Source organism: Dermacentor albipictus, chromosome 2 (assembly GCF_038994185.2).
Source record: "Dermacentor albipictus isolate Rhodes 1998 colony chromosome 2, USDA_Dalb.pri_finalv2, whole genome shotgun sequence".
NCBI classification, from domain to species: domain Eukaryota; kingdom Metazoa; phylum Arthropoda; class Arachnida; order Ixodida; family Ixodidae; genus Dermacentor; species Dermacentor albipictus.
In genome coordinates, this window is record NC_091822.1 from 70,238,020 (window position 1) to 70,258,309 (window position 20,290).

At 49.4% G+C, this 20,290-nt stretch overlaps 1 protein-coding gene and 1 long non-coding RNA gene across 2 annotated transcripts; one reads left to right on the plus strand and one right to left on the minus strand.

Moving 5' to 3' along the window:
* The first annotated feature begins 1,292 nt into the window (after positions 1–1,292).
* On the plus strand, positions 1,293–18,299 carry LOC135908229 (uncharacterized). Its single transcript, XM_065439983.1, has 3 exons — positions 1,293–2,490; positions 15,146–15,384; positions 17,763–18,299. The coding sequence occupies exons 1-3, from the start codon at positions 1,420–1,422 to the stop codon at positions 18,121–18,123; spliced, it is 1,671 nt and encodes a 556-aa protein (XP_065296055.1). The 5' UTR covers positions 1,293–1,419; the 3' UTR covers positions 18,124–18,299.
* On the minus strand, positions 7,379–9,307 carry LOC135908189 (uncharacterized). The gene is made up of 2 exons (XR_010566239.1): positions 9,054–9,307; positions 7,379–8,703 (listed from the first exon to the last, which is right to left on the minus strand). It is a non-coding gene; the product is annotated as an uncharacterized lncRNA (long non-coding RNA).
* Positions 18,300–20,290: the final 1,991 nt, after the last annotated feature.

Here is a 20,290-nt window from a genome sequence, read left to right on the forward strand (position 1 = left end):
ATGTTAAAGTACCGGGCCCCGTCACTGTAGTGCAGATGTTAAAGTACCGGGCCCCGTCACTGTAGTGCAGATGTTAAAGTGCCGGGCCCCGTCACTGTAGTCACTACCTTTTTATTTACTAATTTATTTATTAAATAAACAATGATATAATTATCTATTATTAGTCGTTTATTCCCAGTTCTATTCTGATTGCGTTTTCCCTCTCGAAAATTACTTTCTAAGCTCCAATGTTGAATGGCCAATTCGATTGTTCTTTATAAACCTAAGTTAAACGCTCATTTCATGGTCAATCCTCCACTGGGGATTCACAGACCGCCTGCAGGACTTTGACACAAGGGAGGGTAACAACCAACACTCACTGCATCCTTACATCATTACACCCTGAGGCGTTACACAGGGTGCGTATCGTCTGGACACCTGGACACACCCCTCTCCATGGTAATGAACGCGCTTATTCGGCAGCCCGACAGCAGCTAACCGGGCGCCATTGGAAGAGCTGTCCAACCCAGACAACGCACCGACAGAACCACCACACTACGCTGAAACTCTACAATATTACAGATATAGCAGGGGTCCCTTACCCCCACCACATGTTTCCGTTAACCGAGAAGATGCCTTTGCGTGGCGACAGATTCAAACTAATTCATTTCCCGGCCTCTTTTACCTTCACCTCTTCCACCCCACACTTTATCCCTCATACCTACTGCGGAGCAAAGCCCACGGCATATCATTGCACCTGGGAGTGCCCACATCCTCCGGGTTACTCCCCTATTCCTTCACCTTCACTTTCCTTCTTGGAGACTGCGCTGACCAGCTTAGACCCGCAAGAGCATCGACCGTTGATCCGGCGGATATGCGGAGTGGCGCGAGCCAATGGGGCCCCGAACTAAGGGCTCCACCCTACGAGGAAGTCACCCACCTCATTAAAAATAAATGTTTTCTTTCTCTCTCTCTCTTTCCCCACTGTGGAATGCGCCACAACCACTCAGGAAAACAACAACAACAGCTTAGAGACTCCTAGAGTTTTCGTGAATCCTCGTGCAGACCCAATGATTATGGTTAGCCTGTGCCGAATGTACGGAAGAGCAGGAGCTTCGCATTTTAACCGCTGTGTAACACTACATAAGATAAAGTATTGTTTTTTTCGGCGATATAGTTGCTTCCCCACATTTTTCTTTACATTGTAGCCATCCCTGCAAGCGCTTGCGATCGTTGCGCAATGTACAATAACCGTTCTTGTCGTGATCGCTGTTTTTTTCGAGCCACGCTTTATCAAACGAAGAAGAAGAACAGCAGCGGCACGCTTCTCGCGGCGACCGTGTCATATCCATTGTTTAAACCGCAGCGGCCTAATCATTCTCGGCTGATTACGACTCTCCTTGAATTACGCCTGCGTTTCGTAACTACCGAGAAGAAGACATGGCCCAAGCACAGCGAAAACGACCGCGGCAGCCACTGCAGGCATTCGACAACGCCACGTACGTGATATCGGGAGACCAGCTGGCCGGACAGGGGCCCTACAGCTACAACCCTCCGTACGAACGAAGCCAGGGATTCGACATGACCAGGCATTCCGATGGACGGCATCCGCCGCTGCTTTACCGCCGCGATGCAGACCTTTACGCCATGAAGTCTGCGTGGCTCGCAGCTCAGCGCGGTATCCCGGTTACCGGCGAAGCAATATGGCCTACGACGCCGAAGCGGATCGACGATCCACTTCCGCCTCCGAGCCACCTGCCAACTATGGGACCTGACCGCGCCGTGACGTTTTCGGCGAGGGCCGGCGCTGGCGTTAACCACGGTCGGGCCGATCCGTCGACGAGCAGCGCGACGACAAGCGCCACGACCAGCAGCAGCAGTGACAGCGGTAGCGGTAGCAGCACCGATCGCAGCGGGGCCTGCGACGCTTGCAGCGCGACGAGCGGCGGCGGCTCGGGTTCCGTTGTCCCCGAGCGCCGCACCCTCCGCGGCCCCCGACTCGTTCGCTCTCCGCCATCCAAGCGCCAGAAACGACGGGTGTCCTGGGCAACGTGCGCGCCCGTCGTAATGATGGCGCTGATTGTGGCGTCCCTGCTGCTCGTCTCCCTCGCCGCCATGGCACGCTCGACTCGCGTGATGGCCGCTGTCTCAGCCGTCGGCCGTCTGAATGTCAATAACCGGAAGCCGGAGCTGGTCATGTCGTCTGCCGAGGCCAGAGTGACCATCCTGGCCCCAGATCTGGTCGTTAGGTCACCGAAAGCGAAAACGACGAGTGGGCGCATCGCAGGTACGCTGAACGAGACCAGTCCCCGCAGGACCGAGGAAGACGTTGAGAGAACGACGGTCGCGGATGAAGCCGCTACTCGGCAGGTTACCGCCGGCAACGAGAGCGCGAGACAAGGCAAGCCACTGAAGCAGCCCGGCGGTCTCGAGGCCCCGGCGGGCGATTACGGAAACGTCGAAGTCGGGGAAAGCAGCGAGGACCTCGTGGCTTTTCCGTTCCAACGTCCCGTGAGTTCAAAGGGACCTGTTCAGTAGCGGCTGGGCGGCTGTTTTCGCAAGCGGTTTACACATAGGTATTGCATATGGTAGATGAAGCATAGATCTTCACGTTTCGGTTAATTTATTCGCACGTGTTGACCACGTCATTGGAAAGCAAAGTACACAGTCGTTGTTATAAGGCGAGGCCTTGCACGGAGCCCGAATGGACCACGTAGCACGGAGCGGCGAACAAGATGCGTAACACGTGGCCATGCACGTGACCGCCCGGGCGCTGTCTGTTTATTGGGGCTAGCTGTTTGATGATATTGGCGGCAGTTAATTGTACACACAAATAAGGCATCACATTAAAGATGGTCATTATCATTACACTGGTGCTGATAACTTATCGCTGCCCACCCCGTTTTCCTTATTGTCTGCAATACCCTCTTAGTTCATTCCGAAAACGTGATGCATATTATACAGGGTGTTTCATTGAACACTCCCAATTTTTTTAAAGACTGCCTGTGGCAGATAGCACAATTATAGTCCATGAGCTGGTATATTCGAACAGGCGGACATTACTTGCACAAAAAAATGGAAATGCATAGTCGCCTAATTAACGAAAATTCACCAATCAAGTTTTTAAGCAATTACCCTATGGCACATATTGCAATTTATAAATTCTTGCGGGTGAGACTGCAAGACCTGTCCACTTGAAAAGAAACAGCACTAACACCGCACTAGTTCGCCACCTTTTTGAGGCGGTGGGGCACCCCGTGGAAGCATGGCAACGCCACGGGGCGCCCGCTGGGACGAGCGTAAATGTAAACGCACGGAGCGGCTGTCGGGTAAGCTTTAACATCTTTTATGAGACTCCCGGTGACTGTTAACGAGGTGTCTTCGGTATAGCCAGCTCCACGAAAATGGCTCGCTTGTTGCTGAACGCTGCACGAAGCCTGGTGCTCATAGCATTCTTTAAGAGCAGCCCTCGGGCAGGTAGTAGCTATGCCTCTCCACTTTGAATGCTCCGAATGGTAGTCGAGCAAGTGCTTCTTGCTCCTAGGAGAGTGCATCCAACACAAGGAGCTAACATTTAGAATGATGTGAATATCTAAGAATTGTAAGCTCCCCATCTACTGGCAACTCATGAGTGAACTTTAGTCCTACTGCACATTTTTCAAAAACACTCAGAACGTCTTTTACAGCAACCTCTCTCCCCTCAGGCTGTATTCCTATCAGCACAAGTCATCGACATACATAGATACTTTAGCTGCAAAAGTATTGCCAAGTAACAAAATACTACGTCTATCAAGAACAGATAAAGAAAGCTAACTTAGAACAGGCTCTACGCGCGAACCAATGTAGGCACCATCTTTCAGGATCGTAGTGTCCCGGTAAAAATCAGTAAGGGTATAAGATACGTAAAATCTTAGCATCTCCACGAAATTGTCCACAGGTGGGTCAGCGGCATTTCGAAAGTCAACGGGACCGGACTCCTAGATATGCTCCCTGACGGAAGTGAAAAGCTCAGCTTGAGGGTGGGAGTAAAAATCACCGCCCAAGCACTCCGTACAGATGGTTAACCAGCGAAGCTAAAACGTGCGGCCCCGGTGTTTATCACTGCATGAATCCCGACGGTTCATTAAACGGCGGCTTGGTATAGGCTGCCGTATCCTCGGTAAGCAGTTGCTGCTTGCGCTGGGCTGCATGAGCCCGTTCTTGTGCCCGGGCTGCAGCACCTGCACGGCGTAGACGATCTCGCTCCCGGTTCTGCTCGTGATGTCGCTGATCGAAAGCTGCCTGCTCCTCAGGAGTACGTATGAAGCGTGGCCTAACCATTTCGGAGCCGGAGAGAGTGCTGCGCTCGCGCTCGGCTGCGACGAAGAGCAGCGACGTCACCAGTGGCGCAGCTAATCCAACACATACTAGATAGCACAAGGCCTTTTCACTCCGATCCATCACGTCATGTTACCTGGCCCGGCTGCCGTATAATCTAAATGGGATGCTTCCGAGTAGGCAAAAGTTATTTTTAAGTCACCGCTTTCGTCACGCCATCAATCACTCCGTATCTTACGACAAGCCCCGCACTCGCCTGAAAATCAAATCACACTCGTCTGGATCCCAGCACACGCCGGCGTTGTCCACCCGCACCTCACCAACCTCAACGAGGTTACACACTCCGTAGCACGAGGACTAGTCAACCGTGCCGGAGACGGTGCAGGTGCACCCGCAGGACGCGACCGCCTTACAAGGTACAACGACCTTGTAAAGTCATTTTACCTTGCAAGAAGAACCTTTCCCACCCCTCACCGCAAGTTAAACAGGGCACAGGCAACCACCCTTCGCCTGTTACAGACGAATACATACCCCTCCCTCACACGCTATCACACTATATACCCCGACATCTACCCGAGCCAGACGTGCAAGGTCTGTCAAACTGAATCGGCAACACTCCCTCACATGCTATGGGAGTGCAAACATCAATACCCAGACCTTAATCCCGTGACCCTCTCGTCGAGATGGCACGCCGCCCTGCGCAGCTCCCATCTCGACGACCAACTCTGGGCGACCCAGCAGGCCTACGAAGCGGCGAAGAGGCAAGACCTCGACGTCCCATCGTGGGAGGCCTAGGCCCAGCCGACTGAACTGCTGGTGCTCATTAAAGTTTACTCTCTCTCTCTCTCGTCACGCCAGCCTTGTCAATGGAAATTTCGAGCCACGTAGCGTGACGTCATGGATCGGAGTAAACAAGCCTTGCGCTATTTAGGTGGTGCTGACTAGTCGTGCACCTCCCTTTCTCAGTTTTTATTTTTCGCGCATGCGCATCGGGTTGCGCCGGAGGAGTTGTCGGCGTGCAAGCGAATGACAGACCGACATAACGGCTAGCCATATACAGCTTCACTGTAAAAATCTCTCCCACTTCAATTGAGAAGGCATAGAACTGTTCCCTAGTGTTTCCTGCGTCGATAGGTAGTTGACCAGTTGAATGGAACAGCGCAACAAGAACGGATCGCTGACAGGCAACATTTCAAGGTGTTTCTGAAGAAATTTTGGCATTCCCGCATCAGTGAATTTCCAGGCGCTATTAACTATGTCACAGCGATTGCATGAACACGAACTAGCCCAACTGCAGTCGTTAATGTGATGAAGGAACACTTCTGGGAAGAAAAATAATGTGACACCATATCTGTTACAGAAGTGACGTCATTTTTGTTCTCAAAGGCGCGAAATTTGTTTTGGTGGCCTGCCATTAGAGCTGTATTTTCAAATACTCCGCAATTCGACTCGATGGGCCTCTGGAGCTTTCAGCGCGGATAGAGATGCAGCAAAAAGTCAGCCGCACTGATGTGGAAATCGCATGCCTGCATGAGCATCATTTCCTTGCAGGCCGAGGAAAGCTTTCTGTGCACAGTGCTGGTCGCTTTGTCGGATGCCAAGCCCGTCGGCCAGCGTAGCCGCACGAAACCTGCTAAGTTTCACAATGATCTGGCGACTGTTAACTCGCTCCTTTTGACAGTACACGCTAAGAAACGATAAAATCACCCACGGCACAAGCATTCACACAATCGTTGAGAATCAAAGCAACACAACGCGTGGTGGGGGCGTATTGTAGCAGGTGATATTTAGGAGCGCGCCTTTCTGAATACGTAATAGATGCACTGCAGCGCAATTAAGTGATAGCGGCGTTAACGCCCCCTTTTTTAGTGGGCGCTGAAAGAAGAGGTATTTATCGTTAATGATACAGTAAAGTAGTTGTCTTTTCTTTCATTGCCGCACGCGTTCCGTCCAATGAATCGAACCGCCTCTCGCCTAAATAATAAAGTTTAGGAGGCGAGGGTCCTGTCAAGCTCCACGGATTTTACAGCGAAGCTGTTTATGCGGACCCTGTGCCGTCGTTGTCGGACATCGATAAGAAGAGGCCACGTGACCAAGCGGGAGAGGAGAAGAGCTGAACAGAGGAAAAGGGGTTGGAGGGACCCCTTTCCCCCTGTGAGAATGCTACCTTGTACGCTAGTCTCGTACGGTCGTCGCAACGATGCCTTTTCGGCGATCGAGGCAGATCAGCATCGAATTTATCGACGATGGATTCCAACCTGCCGGGAAGAAAACTGTTGGCTGTTTGCTGCCAACGAACAGTATTGAAACGCGATACTAGGAGCGCGTGGCTGCCGGAACTTCTTGCGCGAGCAAGAAGTGCCGGCAGCCACGTCAACCGTCAAACCAATCCAACCAACCGTCAAAACGATTGCAGCGACCGCCGTATATTGGGTTTTGCACCCAATATACGGAACTTTGGATTAGTGGTTCCGCACATTCCATCCCAGTTACAACTACAGGAAGACCACGGGTAGTGCGTGCTCCTGAGGAAGAAGCTGCATAATACCGCAAGCGTCAGCGAGCGTTAACTCGTGAACGGGCTCATCGTCGTGGGACCGACCTCGAGCTGCACGCCAGGGATGCAGAGTTTAAACGGCATCGCCGGAGGGGGGGGGAGGGAGGGGATCCCGAAGTACGCGTCCGAGATTTATAATATAGATTGCTTGCGAAGTTTGACTTGCATGGTGTAACACTCGGTGTAACTAACAGAGCGTCGCTGTTCGATCTTCTTCACGGACTGGAAGGGGCTGCGATTTTTTCCCTAGTTTTCTTGTAGAATGCATTTTGCATTATAGTGAAATGAAGTATTCGTATTATTAAAACATCTGGCTTGCCTAACGTCAGCATAGCGGCGCGTATACGTTGAGTGCTGGCGAATTGTTCGGCAGCTTAGGAATAAAACGTCAACAGTTGGTTTCGTAACAGATCGAATGTCAAAGTATGACCAAACATAGTCTTTCACTGTAGGTGCAGTCCAGCATCAAATACATTTGCGCCAGAATGTTTAAGACTGGAAATGAAGCACGATGAAACTAAAAAATAAAACATAGGTATCATCTATTTTATTGTCACTTTCAAGCCGTACTTGGACAAGTCAAGGAAGCCGATTGATTACAGCATGCATTGTACACAAAATCACGTCAGCCGGAAAACACAGCTGGCATCTGATGCGGCGGATAGGCCGTAGTCACATGAAGTATACGTCGCGAAATACGCACAAAGCAACCTCCCACGCAAACACTTCTAAAATCGAATAAAATATGAAGCAAACCTAAAATTGCTTGTCAAATACACACGCGGAGTTATTGGTATACAGCCATATTCGGTGTCTGCCGCTGCCGTAAACAAGGCCTTAAAGATAAATCTCTAGTTGCTATGGCGTCGGTTACTTGACGGCGTATAGCTTCTGTGGCGCGGTTTCCGTGCGACGATTCGTCAAAACACGTGGTACGGGAAGCGAAGGCCCACCTTATACCTCATGCGCAGATTTTGATAACGACTCGGCTGGTAACGCAAGGTTTCGTGAAGGGCAGGCGTACACAGTGACTCACTATACGGGAAGGAAACCATTGACGGCACACGAGATGGCAGCAATAGGTGGCACCTTGTCTACGACTCTTGTGCACTAATATAAAAGAAAACAAAGCTTCATTAGGAGAACCGACACAAAAAGTACCAACAAAACCAGCAGTAGTGCCATGAAAAAGCCGTTTAAGACTGTCCAAACATCCAGCAGTCGAGCTTCTATGTCCCGGTTGTACCGTCCGACGGTGACAAGGGTTCGTTTAGGCTCCAGTCCGCCCCCGATATCGGGGCCTTTGCACCGGTGGCAAGCGCGCAGCAGCTCCATCTCCTCGTTGCTCGAATCGTCTTCCGTCATCTCGGGCTCTTCTGCGCGGAGCTTCTCGGACAGCTGCATCGCCGTCGGGCCCCTCGCGTATTTTTGCTCGGAATATTTCCAGGCACTCGGTGCGCCGTTGGTCGAAGGCGCACCCTTGTCGGCGAACGCGCGTTGTCTTGAGGCGGTTCCGTTTCCGACGCGTGCTGGAGAATACCGAGTTTGTTCGGCGATTAAGGTTTCGGTGTGCCATTCACGTTTCTTGCCCTCCATGCGCGGAGTCCTCGCCAGTGGTCGCATTGTCCACCTTGTCGTACCACACTCGGAAACACGGGACTGAGTCTGATCGTTTTTGATTCCACGCCCTGCGGCAATGGAAACGTTGATTCCGCCAAGAGCCCGGAACGCATTGACCAGGAGACACGCTCCGGGTATTGAACAATGTCGGTGCACTGCCGATTTCAAGGACAAACGGGAGCGTTGGCCACATCTACCAAGGGCTCCCGGAGAACGCAGGTGATACGGCCCTACAAAGACGAAAAAACAGCAGGGATTAGAAGCGGCGGACAAATAAACGTGATCTGAAGCACCAAGGAAAGCGAAAATCTCAAATTCGCTTTTCTCAAATCGCAAATTCGCTAGAAAAATCGAAAATCTCAAATTCGCAAATTCGCTAGATTGCTGAAGAGACAATAGGACGGCGGCACAGTCGCGAACTATGAGAGCTAGTAAGCGTGCAGACACCAATTAAGGTTCAACTTGAAATTATAGCGCACTTATACTGCCGTATCTCGGAATCTGAGACTCAACCGAACAGAACAAATTACGAGCAAGTACGGAAAGCTTACGGAAAGATACAAGGCATTTTCATACTCACGCTAGCGCTGCACGAAGGAAAAACTTTCGCGGCCGTCTCTTCGCCGGCCCGAGCAGGCGACGCGAAGCCTAACAGCTTTTGTAGCCTCGTTAGGTGCCATGAGAGAGAGAGTGTGTGTGTGTGTGCGTCAAGAGGCGTCCAGTAGTGTGCGGTTAGGCAAGTTATCGATGGAGCGCGCGCTTGCGCAGTGTTTTGACACATGCGCATAAAACGACATCGTCTGCACTTTGGCCACTTCAGTATCACACTGAGTGATGGAGCGTCTTATTTTAGAAATGAACTGGCCGCGCACTGCGCTGGCGCAGGTGGCCAATTCCACGTGAGATCGAAACGGGTGCTATATCTGATTGTTTTTTTATCATTTTTCTAACAATACTGCACATTACTTACACGTGACTCAATAGTGCTAAACTGCTACTTACAGTTTGTCAACATAAAAAAAATTATTTGAAGATTTTCGGATGACAATGACAATTAACGGATTTGCAATTTTTCTTAAATTCGCAACAACGTTTAAGGCCACGCAAGTATAATGGGGCAAACATGTTTATTTTCGGCGCAAATGGAAGTAAGTGGGAAGTTGTTCACGACATTTTCTGTATTTGTGAACAAAGAAACCTTAAAAAATATTCACCGACTGTTACGATACTCCAGAATGCGATATCCGAGCGCAGCTCTATACGAGTTTTCATTTCGCGATATATTATCTGGCGCGGACAGTCTGTCTCGTGCGGCACGTTGCAAACGGAGGGAAGCGTTGCAAAACACGTAACATTCAAGAAGAACGATAGCGGCGAGCAAAGATGGCGATCGTCGAAAATCTCATCTGCGGGTCAAGCGCGTCGGCTTTTATACGTGACTCGTCGAAGGTTTCAGTGTAATCGCTGGTGCCCGCGTGGCTTCCAGAAGGCACTACACAATTGGCGTCACACATACAATCGGATTACAAGTACTATGGCGCCATCTCGTAGTCTCCTGCTGCACTATGCTTTCCTCCTCACTCTTTCGCCATGCTCTCTTCCTCCGTTTTGCAGCTCATGCTTTCACTGCAGCCTCCTCCCCCGCTTCCCTCCTCGCGCTCTCTTCTTTCATCGGCCGCTGCGCTTCGCGTTCGCTTTCAACTTTCGCTGTGTTCGTTCACTCGGCTACGACGGACAACGCCGATGCTTGCTGAAGGAACGGGAGCCTAACAGGCGCACCCCAAATAAAAAAAATAATGCTTGAAAACGCTACGCTTTTCAAACGGGCTCATCTTTGGGACTCTGTCTTTACTTCTGCGTACATCTCATATTGTCACGTTGTTGCGATTTACAGCATAGATAAACCTTTAGGTGGAGAAAATCCTGTGCGTTTTCAGTTTCTAGCTCATTTCTTAAAGTAATAAATTTTACGGTCAGCAGATGAAAATTCGCAAAATGCTGCTTCATTAAAGAAAATGTATATGGTGCCCCCCCCTCCTTCCTTATAACCTCGTTCAATGTTCCCAAAATTGTTGTCCTAGGACTGTGAAATAACATAATGAGAAAACATGTTGCATCCTTTTTATTGTTAGAATAAGTTACAAATATTCGAATATTGTGCTTCGAAATATACGTTCGTATTCCGGCAATGAGCATTTCCTGCGAATAGGTGATAACAAGGACACCCCTCGTCCTCTTTTCATTGTTGCTCAACGGCAAGAGAGAGGTATGTGTGGTCGGTGAAAAATATTTTCGGAAAGAAAAATCCTGTTTGAATGAAATGCACTCGCGCGGTCCGTGACTTCTGTGGAGCAGCCGATATTCCTCAACAGGCAGCACACACCTAGTAGCAAGGTTGCCAGGTCCAAAAAGTTAAAGTAGACTGGAAATCGCGAAATGTAGCCACAAAAGTAGGCAATTCATTGCAGGTGCATAAAACGTAGCCAAAAACATCACCAGGCTGCCGCCATAGCTAATCACAAAAGAAGAAACATTGCTGTAGCCGATTATAAACTGCTCCTTTTGTAGCTGTGGTATAAACTTTTTTAAAACAGGGTTGAATTGCCTCAGACAGGCTGGCCAACGTTTCGATAGGTGGACCTATCTTCGTCAAAGGCGGCCTCGTCATCCTCGGCGTGTTAGTTTTAAAGGGTTAGTGCAGTGACGTCACGTGCGGGTGTTGTTGCTGGCGGCTGGTTTTAAAGAGAGAGATTACAAGAGGGAACAGGCGCTGTCGTCCGACGTCTGTGAGCCTCATTCTCAAGACGAAGGGACAAGAGCGTGAGAGTGGGCACGCGGGGAGGAAAGAAAAGAAATAGAAGCAGAAAAAAGGGGAAAAAAAAAGCAGGGGGGTGCCAGGGCCGTACCAAGACACAACAAAGGGGGGGGGGAGTGAAAGAAAAAGAAAGAGAAAAATGAAATCTTTAAGAAATATGGGGGCTTGGGAGCGTGTTGGGGATGCGAACGGTTTGGAGGTAATCCGGGGGAGTCGTTGGCGGCATGTTTTTGAGGCATTAGAACGGCCGGTCAAGCAATAGGTCGAGTAATTTTGAAATAGTTAAGGTGGCGACGGGGAGTCTGCGGTGCAATGTGTGGGGTGAATGAAAGGCAGCGGCATGGTCTTTCAAGGGGCACTGCCCCACGCGCTTGACCACGCATATTGACCGAAGTCAATATGCCTTTTTCGGCGCCTCAACCATCGCCTTCTGGATGCCGCCGTAACGACACCTACGTTAAGCGCGTGGGGCAGTGCCCCTTGAAAGACCATGCCGCTGCCTTTCATTCACCCCACACATTGCACCGCAGACTCCCCGTCGCCACCTTAACTATTTCAAAATTACTCGACCTATTGCTTGACCGGCCGTTCTAATGCCTCAAAAACATGCCGCCAACGACTCCCCCGGATTACCTCCTAACCGTTCGCATCCCCAACACGCTCCCAAGCCCCCATATTTCTTAAAGATTTCATTTTTCTCTTTCTTTTTCTTTCACTCCCCCCCCCCCCTTTGTTGTGTCTTGGTACGGCCCTGGCACCCCCCTGCTTTTTTTTCCCCTTTTTTCTGCTTCTATTTCTTTTCTTTCCTCCCCGCGTGCCCACTCTCACGCTCTTGTCCCTTCGTCTTGAGAATGAGGCTCACAGACGTCGGACGACAGCGCCTGTTCCCTCTTGTAATCTCTCTCTTTAAAACCAGCCGCCAGCAACAACACCCGCACGTGACGTCACTGCACTAACCCTTTAAAACTAACACGCCGAGGATGACGAGGCCGCCTTTGACGAAGATAGGTCCACCTATCGAAACGTTGGCCAGCCTGTCTGAGGCACTACAACCCTGTTTTAAAAAAGTTTATACCACAGTGTGCCATTCCATCTGCCAGCCCCTTTCTTGTTTTTGGACTTCCTTTTGTAGCTGTAATGTTTAGTGCCCTTTTACTTATTTGAAACGTCACTTTGGGTATCGAGTTAGAACTGGTGACTTCGTATTCGGGAATTGTTATCCCTTTATAAATTAAGTGAACGCAAGTAGTTTTGATCGAACAAAAGTACCAACGAATAAGTCGTGTGCAATATTCTCGCTCTTTAATCATTAGTCAATGCATCCCTATGCCATATCTTAACTTTACATTGCTGTAGCCGATTATGAACTGCTCCTTTTGGAGCTGTTATGTTTAGTGCTCTACTACTTATTTGTAACGTCACTTTGGGGATCAAGTTAGAAATGGTGACTTTGTATTCGGGAATTGTTATGCCTTTTTAAATGATTAGGTAAACGCAAGTAGTTTTCACTGAACAATAATACCAGCAAATAAATCGTGTGCAATATTGTGCACTATTCTCACTTTTTACTCATTAGTAAATGTATTCCTGCTCCACATCTCAAAGTTGCAAGGGAGTATCATGTACTAGTCAGGATTTCTTTCCATTATTGATGGCGGTGATAGTGGAGTCTAAGTTATGTCAGAGGGTAAACTGTGTATGTGCCATTGGGTTTTAGTTTGCTTTCAATCTTATATCTTGCTTATTAAAGGGACACTAAAGGTTATTATGAAGTCAAGTTAAAGTGATAAAGCAATGCTCTAGAACGTCTAAGACGTCAATATAATCGCGGACAGAGCTTTAGTAACCGAGAAATTGAGGCAAATGCATGACACGAATTGAGACCCCCCAGCGACATCCCGGTACTAGCCCGATGACGAAGGCACTCCTCATCTTAGTTTAAGTCACTAGTACTAAACTATTCGTATTAAAAAGGTCATTTCATGAGGTTATAAGACGGGAGAAAATGCTTCTTGTCTACTTCTGCTTGATTCTAAAAAAAAAAAACATTTCGGCGTTACCCTTTAGTATGGATGGTCGAAAGGTTTCGTTTTCGCTCGACTCTGCGCGCTCGACTCTGCGCCGCGCGCGCTTTGGAGTTTCGCTTGTTTAGTCATCGCGTCGTGCTGTGCTGGTTCTGTTGGCTCGCGAAACTTGCATTTGGAACAAGCAGCGAGAATGCCATACATCCATGTCATGTCGTGGAATGCGCGAATGGTCCGCAGAACTTGGCTAAGGGCAGTTGCAGCGGCGAATACAACGTTACTTATCACTGTGTGCCAACGAGTGAACCTCTCCATTCGAAGTGGTTAAGTGCCGTACGTCTGCCACAGCGCCTTGGCAAAGAGCCGTAAAAACGCATAGTGTGCTCACTGCACTTTCGTCCAGAGGATCGCAAGTTCAACGCCGACTAACTGTGTGGAGTGCCTTTCAATGGAATGCTTTCCCGTAGCGCAATGGTTTTCCTTTGGTCTTGCCTGCATTCTCCGAAGCGCAAGAACAACTGCAGGTCGAAGACAGGGCTGCGTCTTCGATGGCTACGTATGAATGGTGCATTTGGTTTTCACTAAGGAAAAGCTACAAATGTGCGAATATGTACAGCCATGACATACAGTGTCCGTCGTAGTAGTACGCAACGACGCCGGCAGCGCGAGCCTTCCGCTGCAGGTCACGTTCATCACTGCTTAAATTGCTGAAGTCGAGCCCAGCATCGCGTCATAGTTGGCGTCATAAAATAAAGAACCAGCTTATCGTCGCGCGCTTTCCCTACCGCTAGCCACCATAGTTCCGCTTTCCCGCTGCTGTCGGCTCTGTCTTGGCTGTGTTTCTGGCCGCGCGTTTGCGCTTTGGGCAGAAAAGCCGTAGCGCCGTCTGCGGGCGCCATTTTACTCACCGACGGCACAACGTCACTATGAGACCATGACGTCACCACTCCTCGATTGGAGGGCGGGCGACGTGAAATGCGCTAGAGGTACGCGCACGCTTGAGAACGCATTTTCTGTTAAAATAAGTCTCTTCTTCGCGTGAAACAAGCGTTTGGAGGTTTCTGGGATGGTATTTCAGCGGTCCACGTTGACTTAATATTAACCTTTAGTGTCCCTTTAATGTGAATAGCATCCATCCATCCATCCATCCATCCATCCATCCATCCATCCATCCATCCATCCATCCATCCATCCATCCATCCATCCATCCATCCATCCGTCCATCCATCCATCCATCCATCCATCCATCCCTCCATCCATCCATCCATCCATCCATCCATCCATCCATCCATCCATCCATCCATCCATCCATCCATCCATCCATCCATCCATCCATCCATTCGTCTTATGACACACATTGTGTGTCATAAAAGGCTTAGTTCAGCGAATTATAGCATCTACGTGTTGCCTGGTTTGGCTGAAGTTTTACAGAAAAATGTTGATTTTAAAATATAGCCGGGAAGTAGCCAGGTAGCCAACTAAAAAAAATTTCTGCCACGAGCCTTCAAAAGCAGCCAATTTGGCGCAAAATAGCCAAACCTGGCAACCCTGCCAAGTAGCGGCTTTCCTATTTTTCGTCTGCTAGCGTGGAACAGAATTTGCGTGGGTTGCGTCGTTGCACTATTCCATAATTTTAAAGAAATGAGATGTCATGAGGCTTTTCCGCAGCACCCAGGCATATAAACCAGCTTCGAAAGGTTCAAAAGGTTGGTGATTGCTTTAGGACACAGCCTACGGGAAAGCTTCGGTACGGTTCTTACTGCTAAGTGAGACTTTGCTTGCTCTGAGCCGGTCGTTGTAAGGGAGGGTATATAATACGCTTCTCTTTTGCAGAAGCGCCCCATGTGTGGTGACGTGTTCTACACCCTCTGCCACCCGAGCTCCCAGCGCGAGTTCCACTACCGTCGCTCGGTGAACGCTTGCGTGGAGACGGCCGCCGACGCCGTGCACACGTGCAACCGAGGCGCCAACAGGTTCGCCTCGCTGACCCACTGCCGCCAAAGCTGCAAGCACGGGGGCCGCCGCCCGGCCGAGGAGTGTTTCGGCAAGCCGCTATTCACCAGCTGTGCCAGGTGACACATACTATCCTATATGCACGCGAGCCACGCTGTTAGTGCGACGCTAGCGTGTGGTTCGCGCTTAGTGCGCCTGGAATGAGGAAGCTTTCGGTGGGCTACCGCCTCGCCGGCCGCGTTGGTTCAATGACCCTGGCCTTGCGCCGCCAGGCTCGAGGTTGCGGGTTCGATCCCAGCTGCGCTGGCCGCATTCCGATGGGAGCTTAATGCAAAAGAAAAAAAAGAAGAAAAAATCCCGCGCATGTATAGCGCATTGAATGCAGGTTTAGTGAAGCCCAGCAGGTCAAAATTATTCAAGAGTGCCCAGTACTATGGCGTACCCCATAATCAGATCCTGGTTTTGGCGCACAGAACCCCAGAATTCGATTTTTAGATTGTCACCTTGGTGGCTTCTACTGAGAGTGGAAATTTCGAACAGAAGTGAAGTACTCCTTAGATTAGAGAAATATGCTATTCAATAAATTTGATAGCAATTTTTTTTATAGCTATCGCACACACACACACGCACACTGACCGACCGACCGACCGGACTTCTATTTCGATAACCGAAATAGAAGCTTTGATAACCGAATACCAATTTTTTCTTTTACAGCCTAGTTTGGTTTTCACGTTTCTTCTACAAACATGCCTTATTACTGCTTTTCCCACATTAACCCGCTGTCAGGTTTCCAGGTTCTGTTCCCATCATAATCCCAATTGCAGCATATCGTCGGCACGGTTTACAACTTTGCATTGCGTAAAGATTCGATGGCTTGGTAAGAGAAAGCAAAATCAGCGGCTAACAAAAATGAGCCGTTTCCTGACAGTAACGACTATGCAAAGCAAGCAGAGGCCAGCGATGTAGTCACGTTACGTGTCTTGCGGCTTAGCCCCGAGGTAAGCTACGATGAACACCGAACACGTGCTGCACATGCTGTCGTGATTGATAAAAAAAATTAAATTCTGGGATCTTGCACGCCGAAACTACAATATGATTGCAAGATACGCCGTAGTCGGGGACACTGGATCAAATTTGACCACATGAACTTCTTTTACCGTGCACTGAATGCACAGTACACGAGCGCTTTTGCTTTTAACCCCCATAGAAATGCGAAAACAGCAGAGACTCGCGTTGAAGATTGAACAAGAAACTTATACACTGGCTCAAGAGTGAAATATATGAAAAAAAAAGAAAATTAAATACACAATACCATTAGCATTATTGATGTCGTGTAATAGACGTGTACGCGGTATAAGACCATACAAACTAAGAGTAAGGAACCTGTTTAAAAAAGTAATTGCACGATTGCGCAACAAAGTAAAATAAGACCATCATTTAACAGAAGTTATAACCCGCCGTGACTGCTTAGTAGCTATGGTGTTGGGCGGTTAGGCATGATGTCGCGGGTCGAATCCCGGCCACGGCGGCCGCATTTCGATAAGGGCGAAGTGCGAAAACACTCGTATACCTATATTTAGGTGCACGTTAAAGAACTCCAGGGCGTCAAAATTTCCGGAGTCCCCCACTACGGAGTGCCTCATTATCAGATCGTGGCTTTGGCACGTAAAACCCCATAATTTAATTTTTAACAGAAGTCATATAACGGCAAACGCTAGCACCTTGCCTGCAATTGAACTTGATTGGTAGTACTCTGCTGAATTGCACAGGGCAGCAAAGCCTCGCCAAGCTTGAACGCTGCTTTTCTATACGTGCCATGTGGTTCTTGAAATAAACATACACAAATTCCTTACCCGCAGCATCTGCATGAAGTCAACAGAAATTGAAGCCGAGTGAACCCTTTGAGCAGTATTTATTGAAATGTAAGTTGAGCTTCGGTGAGGGTTACATTTCGTGATGAATTTCAATAACCTTAAAAACAAAAAGAAGAATGAATCTGGGAGAAAAGACAACTTCCCGCCGAAGACAACTTCCCGCCGGTTGGAGCAGGACTAAAAGCATTTTTATGATGACTGTGATGCTGCAATTGAACTGTGCACGACCACCACTCCAATCACTGCCTTGTATGTTTTATGCGCAACGTTTATCCACAACTACCACAACCAAGCACTTGGGGTGTTAGCCAGAGCCACTTCCCTTAGTGACGGCGGATGCGAAGGATCCGTGCAACCGCTAATGTCACGTGATGCGCGATCTTGGGGGCAACTTGTCATCGCTTGTTGGTTCACATTGATGATAACATTTACTTGCCCGCTTGGTTCCTCATTGTCACCGACATGTCGTATCCTCAGTTGCGCGTAACGCATGTCCACGCGTCTGCGAGAAACCTCGAAGCCCTGGCTATATATGCTTGCGCCACCGTTCGAGCGGACGCAGCTGTAAAAAGCGCAGGGGAGTTGCGCTGACGTGACTTCGCATTCCTTTCGTGGTCGGGCAGGCAGGACGTGCTGTCCAGTTGGTGGTTCTTCGAGGGCCGGAAATGCGTCCCCTGGAACTTCCCGTCGGGCGGGTGTCCGGCCGACGACAGCACCGTCTTCCGTTCGGCCCAGGAGTGCAGGGCGCAGTGCGTGGTGGGAGGACTCGGGCGTTCCCCGTGCCGTCCTCCCCTAGCGGTCACCTGCGAGGGCCACCACCTGAAGTACCCCTTCTTTGCTGACCTGTCCGCGACGGACGGTCGCATCCGATGCCTGCGCTCATCGCCCGACGTGCTCCGGGGTCGCCGGTGCCTGACTGGCGCAAATCGGTTTCGCACCCGTCAAGCGTGCGTAGTCAGGTGCAAAAACAGGCCGACGGCCTGAGTAAAGACTGAACAGCCCATCGTGTTGTCTTAGAATATAAGATTTGCAACGCGTGCGCTGGCCTCGAGCGTCTCTGATGAGGGCAGCAATAGTGCGGTCGGGGTTGCTTCGGAAAAGGCAACTTAATAAGTTTACTTACAAAAAATTTTTGAAGTAAATATGTATTTCACTACGACCATAGTTGAAAAGCTTGAGACGGGCTTTGCGTTGTCCGTCTATTCCGTTGAATTGACGAAGACGACGTCCGAAACGACAACGTATCACCCTCGTGTCTTCGTCTGCCCTAATCACCACTGCCACTGTACACGGCTTGCGTCGCAGAATCGAGGCGCAGCAGACAAATTTGTTTTGCACACGAATTTGGTATGCGAAAACACACCGATGCTATACGTAATCTGAGATTTATTTTCTCGGTCAGTACGTTACTAGCCCTTAATAATGCTTCAACTATTGCCACGAAATGTTACGCGATGACTACGTGCGCTTAAACTCGCATTTCTGCACTACATGCTGGGCAGCTGGCCCATAATATTGCATTGCGTATTATCCGGTTATAGTTTTATAGGCAGGCATAATTCTGTGCGATTGCATTGGCCTTTTTGTCATATACCAGTAAGAAGAATGTCCTGCGGTGGTACCATTGAGTCTCGCAGATAGAGAAAAAGGATAAATGAAAGGCAAGGAGGTTACCCAGGACTGAGCCTGCTTGGCTACCCTACACCGGGGGTATGAAAATGTGGAGGGAAAGATTAAAAGTAGAAGAGAAAGTCCGCTGTGGATTTCACCGACGTAGTAACAGTTTTGTGCTCTATATCACAGATGGTCCTCAGTCCGGTTTATAGACTTACATTCAAACCGGCAGCCTTCAAAAATCGCAGCAGCGTTTTTGTAGCCTCTTGTACATCCGATGTGTGAGGCCATGGTCCCACGATCTTGTACAATATGAATGGCTTTCTATCGAACTGATTTGGAACTTTGTAGACGTCAAGTCTCCCATATTGAAAAGATGGGCAGTGGCGCAGGAGGTGCAGTGGCGTAGCTAGGTCGTCTGGCACCCGGGGCCGATAGCTCTTCTGTCACCTCCCCCCCGCGGGTGTAGTCAAGCAAGGCGAGTATATCGACAATTTTCGGGTGTCTTCAGACGTACATGACCCCCCCCCCCCCCCCACACTACTAGCCCCCGTGCACCCGGGGCCCACGGCCCCCCGGCACCCCCCCGTTGCTAGGCCACTGAGGAGGTGTTTTATAGTCTTCTCAACACCGCAGGCATTGCACTCGGCGCTATCGGCCATTGCAATCGAGCATGCATATGCATTGGTGAATGCAACGCCCAGGCGTAAGCGGCATAGTATTGTTTCTTGGCGAGACTAGAAATGAAATAGACTCTAGACTCTGCGCTAACCCTGGCATCATACAAGATGTGGACGTGCTCGGCAAGGTGCGCTGCAGTGACCATAGGATGGTAAGAACTCGAGTTAGCCTAGACTTGAGGAGGGAACGGAGGAATCTGGTACGTAAGAAGCCGATCAATGAGTTAGCGGTAAGAGGGAAAATAGAAGAATTCCGGATCAAGCTACAGAACAGGTACCCCGCTTTAACTCAGGAAGAGGACCTTAGTGCTGAAGCAATGAACGAAAATTTTGTGGGTAACATTAAGGAGTGTGCAATAGAAGTCGGTGGTAACTGCATTAGACAGGACACCAGTAAGCTATTTCAGGAGGTGAAAGATCTGATCAAGAAACGCCAACGTATGAAAGCCTCTAACCCTACAGCTGGAATAGAACTGGCAGAACTTTCGAAGTTATTCAACAAGCGTAAGACAGCTAACATAAGGAAGCATAATATGGGTACAATAGAACATGCTCTCAGGAACGGAGGGAGGCTAAAAGCAGTGAAGAAGAAACTAGGAATAGGCAAGAATCAGATGTATGCGCTAAGAGACAAAGCCGGCAATATCATTGCTAATATAGATGAGATAGTTCAAGTGGCTGAGGAGTTCTGGAGAGATTTATACGGAATCAGTGGCACCCACGACGATAATGGAAGGGAGAATAGTCCAGAGGAATTCGAAATCCCACAAGTAACGCCGGAAGAAGTAAAGAAAGCCTTGGGAGCTATGCAAAGGGGGAAGGCAGCTGGGGAGAATCAGGTAACAGCAGATTTGTTG